Here is a 21,607-nt window from a genome sequence, read left to right as displayed (position 1 = left end):
CAGAAATTGAAGAGAGAAGGAAACATCTGTCTCAAGAGTCTTATAACATTATTTCAGAATGCAAAGTCTTTGCAAAGGTCTGAGACCCAGTTCATCGATATGCAACATCTACTGCAAATGCCTCATATTTCTACCTTCTAGATGACACAGGCTTTCTAATAACTTAAATTACCAGGAACATGTAAGTTTAAAAGAATCTACTTTTGCTGAAACGGTAACATACTGACCTCCAGAAAAATCTAGACTCTTAAACACACTGCTGCTTTTATTAATTCACCCTTCCATTGAGAAATTCATTTCGGTTTGCTGGAAAAGGCAAATAATAATCAAGCATGGTGCTATTCCATCCCTCCCTCAAATCCCTACCAAAATCCCATTTTTACATGCTTTGCTTACACTACACTGAGAAACAAAATTTCTCTTAAGGGGAGAGGTAAATCAGCCCAGAAGAGTAAATCTCAATTGTGTAACAAGCTCCACCCCATTGCCTTGCTTATGTGATGATCTCAATTAGTTTAACAACTGATTATTTGAAGAAAAATTGATACAAAGTCTTATGAAACTCAGCAAATATGCAGCATTTAATATGAGTTCTTCAAAGAGCACCAACTCAAAAAGAGGTAGAAAGAAGGAAAGCAGTATGTCACTGAGTCAAACCCATGATGAAGTATTTGAATCCCATAAAGAAGGCAAAGCCTAAGAATTACAATGCTAAGTAAATAACTTCTAAAACAAGACTCAATACATTCAAAATTCCAAAGACTCCAAAAATGAGACTAGCTGTGGAAAACCTACACATTCCCAGAGAACTCATTGATTGGAAAGAATCAATCTGGGACATACTATACCAAGAAAAGTAAGGCCACTGCAAAGGTGGGTGTTAAAAAAAAAGTCGGCAGCAATTTAAAGGTCTTTTAACTTTAGTTTTTCTTTCCTCCATTTTTTTCTTTCACAGTAGCAACAACTTCACTCTAACTTGAGACAATTCTATAAATCAAGGACATCTTATATTAGTGCTTTAGCTTCCCAGCAGAGAAACGAACAAGTGAAGTGTGTGTCCCCCAAGATGGCCCATAAATCGATTTGAGATCTCACATAAAAAGATGCAGGGAGAGTCTCTCCCAACAACTATTGAAAACCAGGAGGGTGAGCTGCAGCAAGACAGTGGAAATCACAGCTGAAATGGAGTGCATAGGGAACTGTCACACTTGCTCTGCCTTTTCTCTCTGTTTTCAACAGTCTGATTCATTTCTCTCCAAATCCTCGCTCCCTCTTCCCTCATCCCAAATCAAGAGAAGAAAATCCTTTCTTCAGCAGAACTACGGTGTGAGGTCATTTATCTAACAATATAAAAATAAGAACATAAATGGTGTTTTAACTTATGCAGTCTAGGTCTATCTAACACAGTTCCATTTTTGTCAAGGGTGGCCAGAGGCAGATGATCCAGGTCAAGAATGCAAACCACAGCAAATACCTAGACATAAGTGTTCAGAGTAATTCCTGGCTATCAGCCATTTTAGAGCTGGTAGTCCAACTTCACTGTAGAGTTCAGTATCCAGTGCAACTATCCCTACCTGGCTTTGCCTAATTACAGTTTTAACTCACTTACATTTTTTCTGCTCCACAATATCATGTGGCAAGTAAGTTCCACAATTTAATTACACATTGCTTGACAAGCTACTTTAATTTTTATCAGGTAGCAAGTTTAATTGACCATGTGGCCTAATTCTTGTCCTAAGAAAAACAGCTACTCTTGCTTTCTATTCATCATTTCTGTTTGATCTATGGATTTTATAGATCTCTATCATTTCTCCCCCTGTTGTTCTGTTTTTCAGAGTAAAGATCTTCATCTTCCCAGCACAGAGTATCTTCCACACCTCTCATCCACTTTTTCACTGTCTACGAAACCTTTGCTGTGCTGGGATGATTACTTTAATGCACATTGTTAATGATTTTGACACACCACTGATAAACATAATGACCTAACAATGATTTAATTCTTTGTGAACAATTCCCAACAGCTGTCTGACCACTGCCCTTTTCTGAGTAAGTAACAGGAGCAAATATAGAGCTCATCGCTGTGTATATAGGTTTACATTATTTTGCCCTGTATGAGGATAACTTGGCATTCACCAGAACCAAACTACACTTGTATGCGAAAGAACTGGAAAACTGTTTTGGAAGAGTTTGCTGCAAGTACCCAACTAGTTCAGATTTTACCAATCCCCACAGATCATCAAATTGCTATGGTGCCACAGTACTGTCATTCCTTAAGAATATAATGAACCTCTTAACCCCAGCAGAAACCTACTGCGAACATTGTTCCACCAAGAAGCAATAATTTATCTATCTAGCTTCTCATCTTTTAACCAACTGTACTAACCCACAGGATAATCACTTGTCTTTGGCACAAATAAGCTTTGGTTGAGGTCCTTAGTAAAAAAATTTACCCACTTTTAAACCAATCTGCTACTGATTTCAGTAAATGATTTCCAACTCTACAGTTGCAGCATTCAGTGAGCAGTAATTGTGTAGGATTTAGTAAGAGATCTGCTTTCATTTTATGTCCTGCCTGCAGATTACATAAACCTCACCAAGTTCACCCCTCTTCTGCAAAGAGAGGTGTTTCAAACATGTTAGTCCCCTACCTCCTTCCATCTCCTTATTTCACCTATCCTTTTTTGCATCTTTTAAACAATTAATTATAGCCCTAAATTTGTTTCTTGTCATTGTAACAATTTCAGCTAGTAATAATTATTTTTCAAACACCTAGCATCTTCTTTCAAAAGAAGAAAAAAGAGAAAGTAGCATCTGAGTTAGTTTCTTGGGGTTGTTCCCTTAACAGAATGCAAAATGCTGGACGTTCTGCACTCCATCAGAGTGAAAACGACAAAGAATTCAGGTTCTAACTACACATTACTTGTGAGCCAGCAGGAATGCAAAATGATCAGATCACCCAGTAAGGGATACACCTGAACAAATAAAAAATGTGGCATTTTGTGATTTCATGGTACCAATCAAACTTCACAAGATTACGCACATCACAAAAGAAGTGTCAAGAATCTCAAAACAGATGCATCTCTCCTGTGAAACACTGTGTTATGCTTGTGTCTAAGGAAAATCTTTTATCCTGCCTGGGCTTGCACAATATGCAGGAACCAATTTCAGCTGGGTCTTCCGAAAATGTTTTATTGGAATAGCAAAAAAACATGAGGGAAAAGCAGATCATCTTGCAGAATTCTGGAACTTACTACTTTGCCAAATGCCTGCTGTGCTTTTAGAAAGTGGTGTTAGATTCATCCCTGTGAGAACTTCCTCGTGTTTCCAGGCATACACCTACTTTTGCTTTAGAGCTTGGATCATATCAGATGTTTAGTCCTACAAGAGGACACATGTGAACACACCAAGCTTAAATCCAGAGTTACCCAGTATGCACCACATTACTTGCTGAAATAACAAAACCTCAGTTTAAAAGTTTGTTGTACATCAACTCTGTATTTTTCACTTACCAAGTATATACAACCACAATGACATTAATATAAGGGTTTTCTCATGGACTATTAAGCAGTATTCTTCTGTTTCCAAACAACTAGTACAATTCCATTTCCTCTTCATCTCTGGGAGTAACTTTTCATAGTCACATCGTTGTTTACATAATCTTCAAAATACATTAGGTTTTACAAGACTGTATTTTTTTGCCATAGAGTTACGAATTTTTATGGCATCACACACTGGAATAAAAAAAATCTGTACTAGTTGCCAAGGAACTCGCAAGTACATTTAGCTGTACTAAAAAAAAATTTTTAGTTATCCAGTTTCCACCTCTTGCTTTCCCACAGAGATCAATCACCCGACCCAAGATCAGGCTAAACCTGCTGTAGGCCATGGCACATTGGTAATTTTTGACAATATGTTGGCATTTCTATGTAAAAAATTCCCAAGCTCTGCAAAGATCTAGGAACACTGAAGAGGTCTTGGCTTGTCATATTCTCTTGTGAAATGGCACACAGGAAATTTAAAAAACAAAACAAAACACACTAACAAAAAACCCAAACAAAAACAAACAAAAAGAAAATTCTGTTGCAAGCCAGTAAGAAGTGCTTTGCAAACTCATTGTTTACATAAGGGGATGTATTCTGTAGTCCTTCTGAATTTCAGTTCTAGTAATAAAACTGGATTCACTAATTCATTGTCCATTAAGGTCCATATTTTAATAAGAACACTAGAAACCTGGTTCTGAAATTCAGGAATATAACTATAACAATACAAAAAGGTAATTCTGCCACTTGGCCTTCCTCCTCATGTTTGATAATTAAATAAAAAAGTTAATACAGAACTTCTGTTCCAAGACAGAGTATCTTTTTCACTGACATGTAACACAAACACTTTATCTGTCCCCTAGCTGGAGCCAATATCTCATTCCAAGGAACAGTGTCGTGTATAACGAAAAGAACTAGCATCAAAAAATGCAGGCTTTCAATGAGAGCTGCAGGGATCTGTCTTCAGAAAAACCACTATTCTGCACACAAACTACAGGGGCCTTTTACTCATTTCCATAAAACACCACTATCACAAAAAAAAAAAAAAATAAAGGAAAGAAAAAAGGCTTCCAGCTTTACCTACCACTGTTACATTTACTAGGTAGGGCTAGTTTACCTTTCAGAAGCTGACAAAAATGTAATTGATATACTAAAGGCAAACATTACAAATTCCCAGACAATTTTATAAAAGATTACTCTGACAATACCTGGTTGGGGGAGGGGAATAGATATATAATTACTGTTCTGTATTAGCTACACTGTATTACTGTTTTACTTGAAAAATAACTTTATCTTTAATTCAGAATCATAAAATGTAAACACCAGTTGCAGAAACTGACACAAACAGGTGTCTACATTAACTCTTCTAACCTTGTAAGATTTAAGAAACTTACTCTAAAATCCAGTCAGTACAGGCAGTATTTTACAAGCTAGCAGATTTTCAACTAAGCAAGGACAACCTTTTTTTTTTACTTGACGTGCCACGCAGTGCTTCTGCAGTTCAAGCGGGGACAGATTTTAACATAAAAAGTTGGTTTTGGTTTTGTATTAGGAAACTTATCATTCTGACATCAGGTGACAGCAACAGTAACAACCAATTTGGTACAAAACATTATTTAATCACCAGTGTAGTCAGATATATAATACTGCATTAAACACCACTGAAGGCTCACTCACAGATGTGTTAAATAACTCTAAGATCTAATAATATGAGAAAAATCATAAGTAAGAGCAACAGCAAAGCAGTTAGAAGCATGGATGTTCAGGTTACGATTCTTTTTAAAGCGCATGAAGACAGCTAAACAAGATCTCCGAAACATTATTTCTTTTTCCACTCCACCTCACATTCCTCAAAAATACAGGCATTAATTCCTCCCTCTTTCATAATACCCTCCCCAATGCAACTAGGTCAAGGCATAATTTCAGCGGACCTGGTATCAGCCCATTAGCGGCCCGATCAACTTTCAGCCTCTGGCTCCCACCCTACAGGACTGCAAGAATAACAAGTGTTTGCAACCATTCAAGTGTCTACACTCCCAAGGAGGGCAGTAAACACTGCAGAGGAACAGACTGTTTCAAAGGCACCTCATATATGTACCTGAAAGCCATTTACCAGCGGTACTCATTCAGCTGAAAAGGCAGTAAAACAACTCAGAGTTGAAAACTGTGATAAAATTTTGAATAGGCAATAGAAAGCAAGAAAAGCAAACTAAGAAAATAAAACTACTTTTATGGAAAACTTTTGCATTTTCAGAGAGGTCTAAGGACAGAAGAGGAGAGGGGCAAGTTTCAAGCCACAGTCCAAAATTCCCGTTAAATAAGCCAATGTTATAAAAAGTAGCAGAAATAGTTATGATTATTTCAATTCAGCAATAGCCAGGAACCACAGGATTGTGCGCCCTAGAACCACTCAGACAATATTTTTGAAGCTTGATACACTTACCCAAGAAGAAACCTAATTACTCTATTTGGTTACTATTACCACAAAGTAGCACTACAAAAGCTGGGCCAACAAACACAGCATCACCCGCTGGTTAAAGGAGGTGATCATCCAGCTGCACTTAGCACTGGTGTGGCCTTACCTGCAGTACTGTGCACACAATTTGAAAACTATGTGAAGGCCCTTAAATACATCCAGAGGAGGGCAACAAAGCTGATGACATGTCCTGTGAGGAGCAGCTGAAGACTGGTTTGTCTATATTGGATTACAGGAGGCTGAGAGGCAACCTCATTGCTCTCTTACAGCCTCCTGAGCGGGAGAAGTGGAAAGGGAGGTGCCGATTTTTTCTACCTGGGATCCAGTGATAGGATGAACAGGGATGGTTCAAAGCTGTGGCAGGGAGGGTTCAAACTGGACATAAGGAATCATTCCTTTACTGAGGGCATAGTCAAATACTGGAAGAGGTTTCCTAGAGAGGTGGTCGATGCCCCAATCCAGTCAAATGTTTAAGAGGCATTCAGCCAGTGCACTTAATAACATACCAAGATTTGGTCAGCCCTGAAGTGGTCAAGCGATTTGACTAGATAATTGTTGTAGGTCCCTTCCAAGTAAATGATCCTGTTTTATTCTAAATCACATGACACCCACTTTAACCTTTTCCATCTTAGACATACATGAAACCACAATCCAGGAAAACCACTAACTTAAACAGTTAAACAGAAATATCCCCAGAACGCCATAGAAAATAACACTGTGTCACATAATTTGAGCAGTTTTTCTCAATTACATCCAAAGTATGTCGCTCTGTGCTTTAGCAGTTAGCACTGAAGTTTAGGTTTGGTGAAAGACTTTCCAAGTATTTAAGGAAAAAAGTTAGCACTGACTAATCAGTGAATCACTTCAACAAAACAAAACAAACAAACAAGCAAAAAAGTCCCAAACCAAAACAAAAACTTCCTACAGTGCAAACCCATTTTTGACTAGCAAATAAGCGTTTGCAGTAGGTATTTGAAAAGCACAACTCGTTGAAACACGTTGCTCCAAAATGGATATTGTGTACCCAACGACTGGGACGAAGCAGAAAACGCAAGTCCCGAGTTCAAGCCTCACGTGTGCCTCATTTACCCTACCTTAACCCCACTTTTTTCATCTTGCCTTTCCTACTGAAAAGGCGCACAGTGCAATTAACAACCCCAGCACTACGGGCAGGCACCAGGCCTCCAGGCGAGGCCGGCCCCGGGGCAGGAGGAGAGGCGGGAGGCCGTCACCGATCCCGAAGGGGCTCGGGGGCTGTCCCGGGATGGGGATGCCGGCGCTCCCCGCAGGGCCGCCGGGACGGGCCGGGAGCGGCTCCCCAGGGCGAGCCAGCGCCAGGCCCCGAGAGCACCGGGGGGCGGCACCACCCCCTGCCCGCGGCCGACGGGCTCCGAGCGGAGCTGGGGCGGGGACGGCCCCCCGCACCGCACGCCTCAAACACGGGCCCTGCCCACCCCGCCCCGCCGCTCGGAGTCACCCCCGGAGGCGGCGGCGGCGGCGGCGCGGCCGAGCTCGGCCCCACTTACCAGCCCAACTCGGAGAGCGCCGCCCGCGCCCGGTCGGCCATGGCGCCTCCCCCGCCGCTCACCCGCAGCACTCGGGGCCGGCGGGAGCTGCGGGGATCCCCGGCACTCGCTCGGAGGGAGAGGAGGGACGCGGGGCCCTCTCGTTCCCCCGCCCCGCGGGCCTCTCCGGGCGCTCGGGCCGGCCAGGGGGAGGGAAGGGGGGAGGGAGGGAGCAGAGGGAAGGAAGGAAGGGGCGGAGGCGGCGCAGGCAGAGACGAACAAAGCCCGCGACCGGCGGCTGCCTGGAAGCTGCCGCCGCCATGGCTGGGAAGGGAAGGAGTGAGGGCAGCGCAGCGAGGGAGCGCCGGCCCTGCTCCTGGGGCTCGGGGCCTGCCGCCGTGTAATGTCGGGAAGGGTTTGTTTGAATGCGTTTCGTCTATAAATAACATTATTGACAGTAGCGTTGTGCTAGAAAAGGCTCTCCTCCATGCCCTCAAAACGGGTGTTGCGGGTGAGGAGGGATATTTAGAAGAGTCTGGCGCGCAGGTCGCATGAGGAGCAGCTGTGGGAGCTGGGACTGTTTAGCCTGGAGGAGACTCAGGAGAGACCTTCTCGCTCTCGACAACTCCACGAAAGGAGCTCGTAGCCAAGTGGGGGTCGGCCACTTCTACCAAGTAACATGGTAGGACGATTGGAAATGGCCTCAAGTTGTGCCACAGGAGGTTTAGACGGGATATTAGGAAAAACTTCTCCACAGAAAGGGTGAAGTATTGGAAAAGGCTGCCCAGGGAAGTGGTGGAATCACTGTCCCTGCAAGCGTTCAAAAAAGCTGTAATGTGGTGCTTAGGGACATGGTTTAGTGGTAGACTTAGCAGTGCTTGGTTAATGATTGGGCTCATTGTTAAAGGTCTTTTCCAACATTAATGATTCTTTGTGAAAGACAGTTCCTGTGTTTCTTTTATGTTCGGCAGTTGTTGTTTGGGGTTTTTTTTCCTTAATTATTTGCCCTAAAATGGTGGATACTGATATGAACGCTTTGGGGTTTTTTTAATCTGCCTTTTTAATGGGAATTATACTTTAACAGAATAGCACGATTTCATTATTGCTGTTGGAAGTGCCCAGTGCCCTCGGCTGCCAGTGACGAGCGAGGTGGGAGCACAGTCCTCCTGTCTACTCTGTGTTCCAGCATTCAGAGAAACGGCCAGAAGGTGAAGGTGAACACGAGCAGTCCAGGAGTTAAGAAAATGCTTATCAAGGCCTTGGCGCTCAGGGTTTCTGCCTGCAGGTGAGGTCAGGTGCTCTGCAGAAAACACTTGACAATTTGCATTAGTGAGTCGTGTCCAGCTACTTCTGTAACCCATCAATGCCAAATGTTAATACTTCTTTTTCAGTGCTGAGGTTTTGAAACTTTTCTACCTGCTGTGTTTGTCTATTAAAGATGGACTTTTCTTCATGGGTCGCTTTTATCCTTAAGATGTTTCAGTTTTTATGTAGCATCTTCAAGTCAAAACTTGCAGTTTTGGTTTGGTTTAGGAGGTTTTTTGTTTGTTGTTTGGTTATTTTGATCCACCTGAAAAACCTCTCTTTGCTGTACTGAGTACAAATCACTTGGGATTTTTACACATGACACTCTGTGCTGCTCATTCACGGTATTTTCTTTGTGTCTATAGGTTACATACTCTAGGACAAAGATTTCGTCCCCAGTAGATATGGTGTCCTGTGTGCCTGCTGTTTTTAAGAAGGCACATATATTTTTAAGTTGATAATTATTAAAAGCTTGACACAGATGAAGGAAATAAAATGTATATTACTCAGGTTCAACTGAACAATGTTTAATGCTACACATATCCTTGAAGCTTTCCTTAACAGAAATTTATAGGGAAAAAAAAAAGGCAGTTTAAAAATGGAAGACTGACATATGTGATTTCTGCCAGCAAAATCTCAAAACAATGAATATAGCAATAGGGAAGCTTTAATCCTTGTGGTGGTCATTAAACAACCAAAAAAAAATTTAGCAGAGGGAGCATTATTAATTGGGAAAGTGGATTCTCAGAGGTCATGCAGTCCCATATCATGACAAGGCTCCAGGGGAACATGAGCTTCCAAAGGAATAATGTCAAGGAGAACTAACTAACCTAAGAGCCTTGAAACAGACCTACTCTATGTCTGTACCAAAGAAACTCTTGAATTAGTGATGAGGAATACTGTAAAGCAGAAGAGTCACACTGAAATGTCAGTGGCCAAGTCACACCCAGTGTTGCAACAGTGGTAGCCACTGACATGGAAAAGCACTAGCAGATAGGTGGAAGTGTGGTTCCAGTTCAGAGGTTATTATGCAAAAGAAGTGGGAATAAAAACATCTTGTATTTGGAGTCTGACCCGTCTGCACATTAGATTATCAAGAAAAGGTTGTAAACATTGTAACTCAAAATGGGATACCCAAAGAGCCAATTAGTAAGGGATGGAGTATGACCTAGGCAAAGATAATGAGAATTACAGACTTTATGCATTGCCTCATGTTAGTTTAAGACATGGAGGCATTTGCCTACTTAAATCTTCATTGAAATCGCCAGGCAATTGTACCAGCAGTTTATGCCAGCATAGGGCTAGCTGTTGCACCTCATGGCACTAAACACCATCTCTATAAAGAAAATGTAGGTGCTGTCCCTCTTAAAGATCTTCAGGCATCTGCTCTAACAAATTCATTGTATGCAAGCTGAGATGTGTGTGTATATATATATATATCATGTGTGCATCCTTTTGTACAGGAGAAGTCCCCATTAGTCTGCGTTTCTCTGCTCACCGAGGGCACTGTCTGAGCTTTGCAGTTTGTAGCTGCTGTTGGCTGTGCTGCACTGAGGTGAACAATTAGTTCCACTGTAAAACAGAAGGTGATACAGTGCCTGCTCGGCAGTCAGAAACCTGCAGATAAGAGCCTCTGTACCAGCTGTTCATGATAAAACATTCTTAGAGCATATTCTCTGTATCGATCACCTTTAGAGTAAATGACATTGTTCAAGGTAATGAGCACTGGAGTACCTGAGGCTGTACGGGGACTGACCTAACCCCCCACACACTTCTAAGGGGCTCTGTGCCTCCAGAGCTTTCTCTGAAAAATGCTTGTTGTTCAGATGAATCAGTGCATCACTGTCCACAAAATTCACATGGACTTCTTCTGTCCAAACTGCCTAAAATGCAGTTCTGTTTGACTGCTGCTCATGTGACCAGGGACAACTTAATCTGTGCCAAAGTGTTTGTTTCACAATGTTCTGTGAATACCTGAAAGGGTTGGTCTACTCACGCACCTCTTGTGAGACAGAGCTCTAGCAGACAGAACTAGCACACAGCACAAGAGAGCAAGAGCCAGTTTTTGAAGCAGCCTTGCAGGTTTCCTTGATTCATTGGATTGATTCATCCTTACTGCCTTCATCTCCTGCCAATTCCAGGCCCAATCCTCTTGGTTAGCAGTAGGCTCACAAAACTGGGGAGCTGAAACTTTTGACTGCATGTTCCAGAAACAGGCAAGAGCAGAAACCTGTAACATTCATTGTGAGTTATGGCATCATTCACCCTAACCTGCTGTGCTGAAATTAACAACAGTGGGATGAAGACCCTGAACATCAGGTCCAATGAGAGGTTCCCACAACAGCAGAAATGCTGTTTTGGTCTCAATTTTTGTCTTCTATAGAATACACTTTCTTCATTACATTATCTGAAGGTAACAGGTCTGCTTACTGAACGAAAAAGCAGATGATCCTTATCCTGGATCTGTAGCTGAAAGTAACTGGACACTGCATGTAAAGGGCCTTTCCTTCTGGTCACCATATTTCTAGGAGCGTGCTGGTGTGCTGGAGTTTCAACAAAAGTGGTTCTCTCTCCACATCCCGTGATGGGCTGGGTCCTGAACTGATTTGACTGCAGTCAGAAGGATTAGCTTTACTACATGTATTGTTGCATGTCAGCCAAAATATTGTATATGTTTTATCTGAAGGAGGAGGACAGTACTCAGCACTCAGTCTTTCTTCTCATCCTTCTTCTGTCATGCACTTCCTTAAATTGTAGATAAAGAGCAAAGATAGTTGGTTACAAGTGTTTCGCACTGGTGATTCCTACTGGGGGGGGAGCAGGCCTGACTTGTCGAGTCTCGTGGCAATCAAGTGGCTGTCATTTGTTATGGCAACTGGAGAAGGGATTGACTTTTCACAGACTGAAGAGAGGAAGGGAAAATTACAGGAGCAAAGATTTTTTTCATGGGGGAGAGGAACGAGAGAGGCTTGGAAGGGAGCAGGATGAAGGAAAGACAAACAGCAAGTGCATATCCTACATGGAAATGGTAACGGATTATGAAGTCTTGGACATAATACCACCACCTATAGCCACAGACTGTGGTTAAGGTGGTAGTGCAAGGAGAGAGAATTTCCACTAAAGGCCAAGGCTAACATTTTTGTCAGGCTGCTCTAATTGATTTTGTCACCTGACTGTCCTCTTCTGGAACCCTTCAGTTTGACCACACTCCCCACTTTCTCCTGCAAATCACTCAGTGTATGTCAGGCCACGGGCATCTTAAAGGTATAGTTCACACTGGCATTATGTCAGTCAAAAAGAGAGCATCACACTCAGTGAGGCACTGTGGCTGTCGGGACAGGGGCGTTTATATATGTCACAGTGATGCTATTGTCGGCTCTGTGCACGGCTGCTTATTAAAATCTCAGTAGTTCAGACCTGAAAGTGCAGATGAACCACTGCAATGACCACTAGGGTACAATGGATCACTAAGTACTGCAGAATGTAATCACATATAATCATGACGCTTTCAGAGCCCCTTGTGGGCCGGCAGAAGGGCTGGTGTTTTCCAGCCATTCTGGCACAGCTCAACCTATTGCCCCTCTGGACGCTGACTTGGTAAATAGCCAGGGAGCAGAGGATCAAACAGCATATGGCTTTGCAGACGTTACTGGGCTGCAGTAAACATCCCAGCCCTGAACAGCTGTGCCTTGTCTCTAACAAGATTACTTTTAAGAGAATGATACCTTCTGGACTGGATGAAAATCTGGAAATAAGCATGTTGTTGTCAGGGCTTTGAGTGCACCAAGGGGCTCTGCAGCCTCTTCCCTGCTCCTTGGGGTTTGGCTGCCTATTGCAGCTCCAATATGGTGCAGCTGTAGCCTTGGATCAGGATGCTGGTGACAGAGCTGTGTGAGAAGAAGCTCTGGGAAGTCTCATGGGGGCTTCCTGCTCTTTGCTTGGGAGCTGCATTGAAGCTCAGGCTTCCATCCTTAAGACTTGTCTTAGGTATGCCTGTGCCTGTCCATGTGCCTTGCTGATCCTGAACCACTGATTTGATTTGCTGGCTTGGCCTTGTACCTGCTTCATCACTGCAGACGTGTCTTTTAATCTCAAATACTGTCTCACCCTGCTCCCCAGTGTGGCACCTGCTGAGGTACTGTGGGATTGTGCCTTCCTAGGTGGGATCATTGCCCTACCTGCCTTGCTATTGCCCTCAGCTCCTGGCTTCCTTGCCTTGTGGGGCAACCCATGCTTGCTGCTTCCTGAGAGCTCCTATCCCAGAGCCATGAACGTGGTGTTACACAGAGGAGTTAGTGTCCCGCTGGCTGTCACCTGGTGTCTGAAATCAGTACACATGATGCAAATGAACAAAGCTCAGTAACAGTGCAGACACTGCTGGACCAGCTGCTGGCCATACAGTTGTCCACTCAATGTATAGGACAGAATAGTGCCCTCAAATAGAAGGAGAGCAGGTACGGAATGCCTGGTCCTCTCTGCAGGCTTCTGCCTCCCTCATGCTTCCCCAACTTTCAAGCTGAAAGCTTGTCTTGGTAAAATTAAGGTCAATGCATATGAGCACTGCTGGGCAGGGCTGCTCATGAAGGGCTGCATGCTGAGAAATTGTGGCCTATATATGAGCAGACAAGTTAGGGACAGCACTTTTACAGCCTTCACAGATGTGCTAAAGGCCTTGTGGAGTAAGTGCTATGCAAGAGAACACCTCACACAGTGTCAGGGAGCTTTCAGCAGGATGTAAAGAACCTGTAAGTTGGGGATGAATGGAACACCATAGGGTTGCCTGTTCAGCCACATGGACAGCCCTGTTAAAACTAAGGCAAATTCTCTAGGGTAGGACAGCAACACTCCAAACACCAAGGTAATGGAAGCCTGTAGATCAGCCTGTCAGAGCCATACAGGCACAGACACCATCATCCTGCATAGTACACAAACAGAGTATGTCCTTAACTATCAACACAGATTAGATTGGAGAGCACCACTGTGCAGCAAAACAGGCACTACTGCGACCACCTATTGCACAGCACTACCTATTACCTATACACCATGTATATGTGGCTGTGCAATAATTCTGTATATTGGGGTTTTTATTATTACTATTAAAAGCCATAAAGTTTTAATTTTGTATATCCACAATACCAGAAGACATCATCTCTGTTGAACAGTTTGGGGCATAAATGACCCAATAATCTGTGTCAGCACTTGACTTAATCGCAGTGTGAGAGAAAAAGACTGAATAAATAAGTGCCGCTTTCTCATGGAAATCTAAAAAGATTATTTTTGGATTACAAAAGATTCACTCCGTGGTTTTCCTCAAGTGCTGTCATATGTTTGTGCTTGAGGAAAAGCGAGTTATTGGAAATCTATGCCAGGCTCCAGATAAGCAGTTGACTTTCTATCCATGATTTAATACCACTAAACGGGCAAGAATGTTTCTTTGTTATTTCCTGGCAGTGAAAATATACTGTGTTAGGCATCTTTCCTTTTCAGCTGTGACAGCTTTTGCCAACCACTGCTCTTCCCCTGTAGTCTGCAGGCCCAAAACAGTACAGTTTGGAAAAACACCTAAATTCCTTGAGAACTTTTTAGAAGTAGCAAAATCAATGCTTCTAACAATCAAGTGCAATAACTGGGCATGCTGTTTCCTGACCTTCACTTATGAGTGATTCAATTCCTTTCTTTTCTAATTCTGCTTTTATTTATGCATCTCTTCTGTCTCCGTTGATTTTAGTTGTTCTGTCCTCTGTGCTCCTTCTTTCCTGCCTGTTAGCAAAACACAAGAAACCAAAAGAATGTGAATCATGTGATCTTCATGGTAGGTTTTTAATCTTCTTTCAAGAGAGAATTGGGCCCTATTTTCTGAGTACCTGCAGTATTATGAAGGGAATTACAAAATTATAGAATCATCCTTAAATCAGCCTCACATATTTTAAGCTATTAAAAGCAACATATTCTTTTTCCAACTATGTTTCAGCTAACTTTTTGATTAAATGTTGCTGTTCTCAAAGATGAAGGATGAAAAGAAACAGAAATGCTAGAGCCCTGAACAATTTCTCACTATTTGCAAGGATACACTTGGAACTTCCCTGGCTTGGATATTCATCCTGGCTAGCTGAGACATTTCAAATTGAGTCCATAGAGCAATGGGGCATAAGAGCAAAGTGAAGAGCTTCAGGAACTAAAAAAAATTCAAAGCCCCACATTCTTAAGTGGGCTCCTGTTGCCACAGTTGTTTTAAAAGTTTTCATTCCTTTATTTCAGTACAAAATCATAATTTCACTTTTTTCACAGCCTACAAAAAACCATGATTTAGTACAAAAGTGAATATATGTGTAAATGCAGCAACTATTCTGTACAGAATCCAACAGTTGCCAGTCTAGGGGACACAAATACACTTCAGAAAGCACATTGCTGTTTGGCAAATTAGCGAACCACGGAAAACTGGCACTCACCATGAAAAATTACCAAAAGGGGAAAAAATGGAAGAATAAGAGATTAGAAGAAAAAGTTGTGGAGGAAGACCATTAAAAATTGAGAGAATAAAGAGAAATTGGCAACAGCTTGGCCACAGCATAGAGCAACAATTCGGGCTACCTGTGTCAACTGCAGTTCAGACCAGTAAAATAACATGCAGTGAATGAAAATAATTTCTTGTAATGAAAATAAGACATCAAGTAATGCTGCTAGTAAGCAAACCAAAGTAGACACAACATCAAAATGTATAGTGAGGTCATTAAGGACTCCCTTTTTCTTCTCATGCAAATGAGGCTTTTGGCTTGGAGAGTGAATACAGATTTTATGAGTTTATCTTTTTCCCTCATCTGGCCACAAAATCAGAAATAATCAGTACCCTGTTCCACCCTCTATAAAATTCACTGAGGCATTCCTTCAATTATGTTCACATATGCTTATGCTTGTGGGGCTACTATGTGAACCAGACACATGGCTGAAAAAAGGGAAGTCAGAGAGAAGGGATGCTGAAGTTTTTACTTTGAAGTGGATCTCTTTTCTGGTCTGATTTCCATTACAGTCCTGCACCTTGTTGACATAGGGGTAGAAATTAATTAAGTCAGCAGTGATGCTGGAGACAGTATATCATCAGATCATTGCCTCTCTGGAAAAAAACAAACCCATTATTTGTGGAGCAGTGTAGCTGCAAATTAAAGGTGTGAGGAAAACACGTAACTGAGGGGCATATGAAAGGCAAATGTGAGACGGACAGGAAGTGTGTGTGTGGGAAAAGCATTTGGAAAACAGCCAAGGGATAGGAAGAAGAGGTATAATATATGGTAGCAACATTTTGTCCAACTCTCTGACCATCTTTATAGAACCTAATTAAAACTTTAAAATTTTGCTGGGTTTGTCTTATTTTCAGATTTTCTTCAATTACTGCTGTTAAGTTGCCTTTTTACCTCAGCAGAGCACAAGCATGGGCTAAAACTTCCTGCTAAAAATGAAACAGTTGTTTCCCATTAAAGGACAAAAAGCTAAGCAGCAGAGGAGAATAAACCAGCAGTTATTTACCAACAGTTTGTTATCTATTTCAGTGCTCACAACCATGTTCTCTTAGCCTGATAAACAGGGTGGCCTGCTGTTAACAAATATTGCCTGAAGCAAAACACTAAAAAATCTAAAAGAACATTTTATACCTATTTTACATATTTATTTCCAAACGGTTCCTAACAGCTCCAGTTAATGCATTAAGGTGCCCAGTCCTTACTGGCTGCACAAATCAGTTCTTTGTGCTGACGCCAGCAGTACTGCCATGGTTACATGATTAGAGTGTCTTAACCTGGCAGGTGGCTTAGCAAAATGCCGAGTGCCAAAACAATCCCAGCACACGATCTATACTTTTCCATCAAACAGATTAGTATATCACATGCTCTGTTGTCCAGATCATGGTAGGGTGGGTTGTTTTTTATTTGCCGTTTGTTTTTTTTTTCCTGGATAACAATGCTGTTCTCAAAATTTTACCACTTTGCAGCTCTAAAATTGCAAACAAACTATTTTCTAAAAAAAACCCATCCTGTTTCCTCTACTCACAGGTTTTTAGATCTAACAGTCTCAGTAAAATCAACAACCAAAGAATAAGAAAGATTGCATAAACCACAAAAATTCAATGTGAAGTTTATAACTACATTTAAGGTTGGACTATTGTGTTGGGTTGACCCTGAGTTGATGGACAGTCTTTAAGACCAATTACGCTTCTCACAATTTACATATTTAAACCGCACGGAAAGGCGGGACTTCCCCTTTTTGGTCGGAGCTCGCCTGCTGGAAGGTGGGGGGGCTCCGAGCCTCCCGGCCCCGCTGGGCCGGGCCGGGGCCACTGCCCCTTTCCCCCTTTCCCATCGCTGCGGCACGGACCCTGGGTCACTGAGGGGGACTGTCCCAGAGCCGCAGGCAGCTCAAACCAGCCATGGACTGCTCACAGCTAAACCCATCCAGCGCGGCTTCTGGGGACAGGCGGGTCCCTCTCCTCTCCATGCGGAGCCGGTGGAGCCAGCGGGAGCCGGCAGAGCCTCCTGTCTGCAGCCAGCACACTCCGTGCTGAACTGAAGAGGACACCACGCAGCCAGCAGCACAGAGGGAGCGAGGCTTTCCCCACCGTAAAGCCCGAACAAGAACACCCTTCAACATGGCGGCTTCAGAGTCAGAGAGAAAGAGAAGTGAGTCATGTGGGACGGAGCTGAGCATGGCGACAGGAGAAAAGAGGGCGGTGCCGCGATTCTGGCGCGCAGCTTAAAAGAAACCTTCTTGCATGCCGTGGTAAGAAACTGTAATACCACAAACTGTTTGTCTCTTTAATCCATTTGAAGAACATGGTGGGGGGGTGGGGTGGAGAATCAACGTGTGCCTATGAAGTTTGTGAAGAGTGCCTATGCCAGGCTATATAGAAGTAGTAAGAGGCTGTTAGAGACTTGTGGCGAAGGAAAGCCTCTGTGTGCAGGCCAAAATAACTTTTCCTTAAAAAGATGAATAACCCCATGTGATGGCCCATGTTCTGTAGTGTGAAAGAACTGTGAAATTCTTCATGGGAGAGATGTTCTACACACAGCAGACTGTTTGTTTCCGGGCGGGTCTGCTATTGGTGGCAGTTTGGGAACCACGTGCAACTGAAGGAAAACCCTTTTTTCCTTAAGCATAAGAGAGAGACTTTTCAAGAACTGCAACACTGACTAACATCCCATGTTCTGTTATCCCTTGTGTGAGCTGGATAAAAGGAGAGAAGTGCTGGAAAGAGGGGGGGGGGGGGGGAATTTACTTTAATTTTGTTTTGTTGTTTTCTCTTTACTTTTAATTCTGTTAGTAATAAAGCTCTTTCATTGTACTGCAACTGTTTAAGGTTTGTGCCTGCTTTGCTTTTCTCCTAATTCTTATCTCACAGAAGGAAAATAAGTAAATAATGAATATTTTGAATCAAAACCACTACATTTAATTAGTGTTTCCGCCCGGTTTCAAACTCAACCCGCTACAACTATAAATCTGGAAAGATCCCATACCATCTGAAGGCTGGCCAGCTATTACTTGCTTGAGAGGATTCTCTGTTTGCTTTTTTTTTTTTTTAACTGATGATTTTGAAGCTGAGATCCAGAAGCTTTGCAGATAGATTCAGCTGTAAACAGTTGGGGTTGACAATACCAGAACTGCTCCATCATGGTATGAGAATATTTGCCTACCAAGTATCCAGACCAAGTAATTCACATACAAATAGCAGAATTACTTAAAGCAACTTAAAGCCTTCTTGAGAGGAGAAAGTATCAGAGAAATACAGAAAATTAAAATGTAATGGACAGATCAAACTTTGGCAAGCAAGGTACTGCTAGCATTTTCTTAGACTTTCCAAATCACAAACTAATACAAAGCCTTAATACCTCAGTTGGTATTATTTTAGCATTAATTATAAAGATATAATTGTTACATGGGCTACATGCAAAAGCTTCCTTTTGTTTCCTTCTGTGGAACACAATGCTAAAAGAGCAGAGAGGGAGTTTTCGTTCTTAACACTTTCACACTGCTTGCCAAGATCCATTTTCTGATCTGAATATATAACAGTGTGGTAGCTTATATAATACCTAAGGTATCAAAACACCTTGTAGTGTGTAGAAGTTTATAGCTGTTTTGTAGATTCATTCATACTATTGCCCAGTATATTTTCTGTCTCACCCCCAAAAAAACTGACGTGTTGTTTTTCACAGCTTGTTTGCCATCTCCCCTTTCTCATGCTGATTTCACTGCTGTGTTGATGAAGCTCCAGTCCTCTGTCTTTATATTACAGCATTCAAGTTTAGAGATTCTGAAGCCTTCCTTAGAAGTGACTCAAGTAATTTTTTGCATTTGGAGGAGAAAGCTGAAAAGCCTTCAATATTTAAATAGAAACATAAGTTTCAAGTGTAGTATAAAGGCTTCAGATCTCTTAACTTTATTCATCAATTAACATATCTGCAACAGCTGGGGTTTGATCCATATTTTCAGAGAACAGTAATGTTGCTGATACAGCATTTCCAGTTCAGTCACAGGAATACTGAAGTGGTTTTCAGAAGATAATTTAAAAAGTACTCAGTTGACAGGATGTTTCTTCAGGGAACCATTGATCGCAGTCTCGAATTGCAACAGAGCCAGAGATTGTCTTCATTTTAATTTCAATATCAGGAATGCCTTAAGTGACGATCACAGCTAACCCATTTTAATGACAACCCTGAACATTTAGAAACTCTTATCTATTCAATATACTTCTGTGCAGAGAAACAAGAACAGATGGATACTTCCTTAACACCTGCTGCTGTGGGAGTCTTCTGAAACACTTGCAAGTAAGAAATTATTACTGCTATAAAGTGTCTCTCAGTTTTATTTGTTTAGAGGATTTCTAAAGAACATGCATACAATTTATTTTAGGTTTCTCAGCTTAGATGTCGCTTTTGGAAAGCTGAGGAAGGATCACTTACTGAAGGAAAGCTTATTTCTATGCCTCATAAAAAAAGGGGTTTAGGATATTAGATTGGAGATTTACTGCAACCTGTTGTGTAAGGAGGCTGAAGAATGCACATGGTATGCTACTCCAGAAGTGAAGGAACAGCTCCAGATCAAAGAGCCCAGTCCTGCAAAGCAGGAGGAGTTCCAATGGAGAAAAGAGGGCTTTCTAGAGGTAACCATGGCAAATTGAAACCAAATGCTTTTCTGACTAGGAACTGAAAGATGAAGTGCAGAAGTTTTAGCTCATAATTGCCCAAAGAACTTTCCATGGGTGATTTAAATGTTTCTCTACTTCCACATGTCTCCAAAAGTAGAGAGACAAATTATTTCCTAGCTTTGGAACACTCTTCTCTTCTGAAGTTACATGCATCAGTTTTGTTTGTTTTGTAGACTTTCATATACAGTAGACTCAAGAAATAAAATGTAAGTTCAAAGGATCTGAAAGTAAAATGTTATTAGGGATTCTAATCCACCTAGATTATTTAATGGGTTTTATTTTCATTATGCTTAGTGGTCAGAAACTGCCCTAAAATAAATCTAGTTAATTTCAATAGGAGATACAACCCAAGTTGAAATATCAAAAGAAGACATCCATCTTTTGGAACAGATGTTGCAATAATGAATGCAGGTGATAAGAAATTTGTAAAATGGAGAGGATGGTAGTATCTAACACTGAAGGAAAGTGTTTATTCCAGTCTAGGAAGCCATTGGGGATTAACCTTGTAGCACATCACTTTGATTCCATTTTACAGATCCGCAGACTTAAAACTTGAAGTAACTATGTAGACAGTTTACTCTGAGCTTTTGCATAATAGAGGTCACAATACTTCACCCAGTAATTCTTGACCCATAATTTCTGACTGGGCTGGAGGGCATCTCTTAGAAAGACACACAGTCATAATTTAAAGGGTTCACATAGTGATAAATTCTTTAATTCCCAAAGTAAGTTGTTCTGATTGTAAATTGCCATCATGCTAAAATGATGTACATTGATTGATCTATTTGTCTTCCAACTACAGAACTTTTTTATGTTGTCTTACTGATTCCACAGTTCTCTGATCTGTCTCATCCCACTGTACAAAAATGAAATAACCGCTGACTTTCCTGTTGCGTAAACTTATTAAATGAAACTCATTGACTTCTTCTGGTTTTAACACATGGATTTCCAAACCTTACCAAATTGAAAAAGATTCTGAAGAAAGCTGCAAGTATTTGCGGTATGTTTTTAAAGACTAGACAGAAGCAAATAATGTAATTCCTTACTCATCTCTAAAGTAATGCCATATATAAGCATAGAAATGTGCCTTTGTTAATTTATCTAAGGATCACAGCAATTAATTCAGACACTTTAGATATTAGGTTATCCTGCCAATTTACATGCTTCTAAGATAAATCTTGTAATTTTTTTTTGGCTCCTCTGTCCCCTGAACACAAAGATAAATTTGCTATATGTCTAGGACTTGAATTTCAAGAGCGGAACTCTATACGATGTTCAGCACACTAGTTTAGATAAACCATTTATCTACTCTGAGTGATTAAAACCTGAAGTACATGACTTATGAGGAGAAGCTTAAACAAACTGAGTTTGTTTAGCCTGGAAAAGGCTGGGGAAGTCATTGTCCACAAATGCCCACTGGGTATAGGGAAGATGAAGCCGAACACTCCTTGAAGATGCAGAGTGAAAGCATGAGGGGGAGTGTGCGCAAGCTGCTAAAAAGGAATTTCTGGTAAAATATTAAGAGAAAAAAAATATGCTTCTACTGGGGGTAGGCAGCCACAGGTATCTCCACCGTTAGGAACCACTGGCCTTA

General features: G+C 41.7%; 2 protein-coding genes across 2 annotated transcripts in view; one reads left to right on the top strand and one right to left on the bottom strand.

Moving 5' to 3' along the window:
• Nucleotides 1-7,713, bottom strand: part of TDRD3 (tudor domain containing 3) — an 88,027-nt gene extending 80,314 nt beyond the window's left edge. The window contains exon 1 of the mRNA XM_048295465.1: nucleotides 7,542-7,713. Coding sequence (XP_048151422.1) covers nucleotides 7,542-7,582 — 41 coding nt within the window. The 5' untranslated portion in view covers nucleotides 7,583-7,713. The remainder of the gene's footprint in view (nucleotides 1-7,541) is intronic.
• LOC125321161 (collagen alpha-1(I) chain-like) overlaps nucleotides 1-21,607 on the top strand; it is a 35,386-nt gene that overhangs the window by 5,249 nt on the left and 8,530 nt on the right. Inside the window, exons 3-5 of the mRNA XM_048293556.1 lie at nucleotides 7,151-7,920; nucleotides 8,605-8,805; nucleotides 19,567-19,633. Of these exons, the coding sequence (XP_048149513.1) occupies nucleotides 7,151-7,920; nucleotides 8,605-8,805; nucleotides 19,567-19,633 (1,038 nt within the window). The remainder of the gene's footprint in view (nucleotides 1-7,150; nucleotides 7,921-8,604; nucleotides 8,806-19,566; nucleotides 19,634-21,607) is intronic.

The sequence above is a fragment of the Corvus hawaiiensis genome, chromosome 2 (assembly GCF_020740725.1).
Source record: "Corvus hawaiiensis isolate bCorHaw1 chromosome 2, bCorHaw1.pri.cur, whole genome shotgun sequence".
Taxonomy (NCBI): domain Eukaryota; kingdom Metazoa; phylum Chordata; class Aves; order Passeriformes; family Corvidae; genus Corvus; species Corvus hawaiiensis.
The sequence above is the reverse complement of the archived record's forward strand: the minus strand, read 5'-3'. Positions and strand labels throughout refer to the sequence as shown.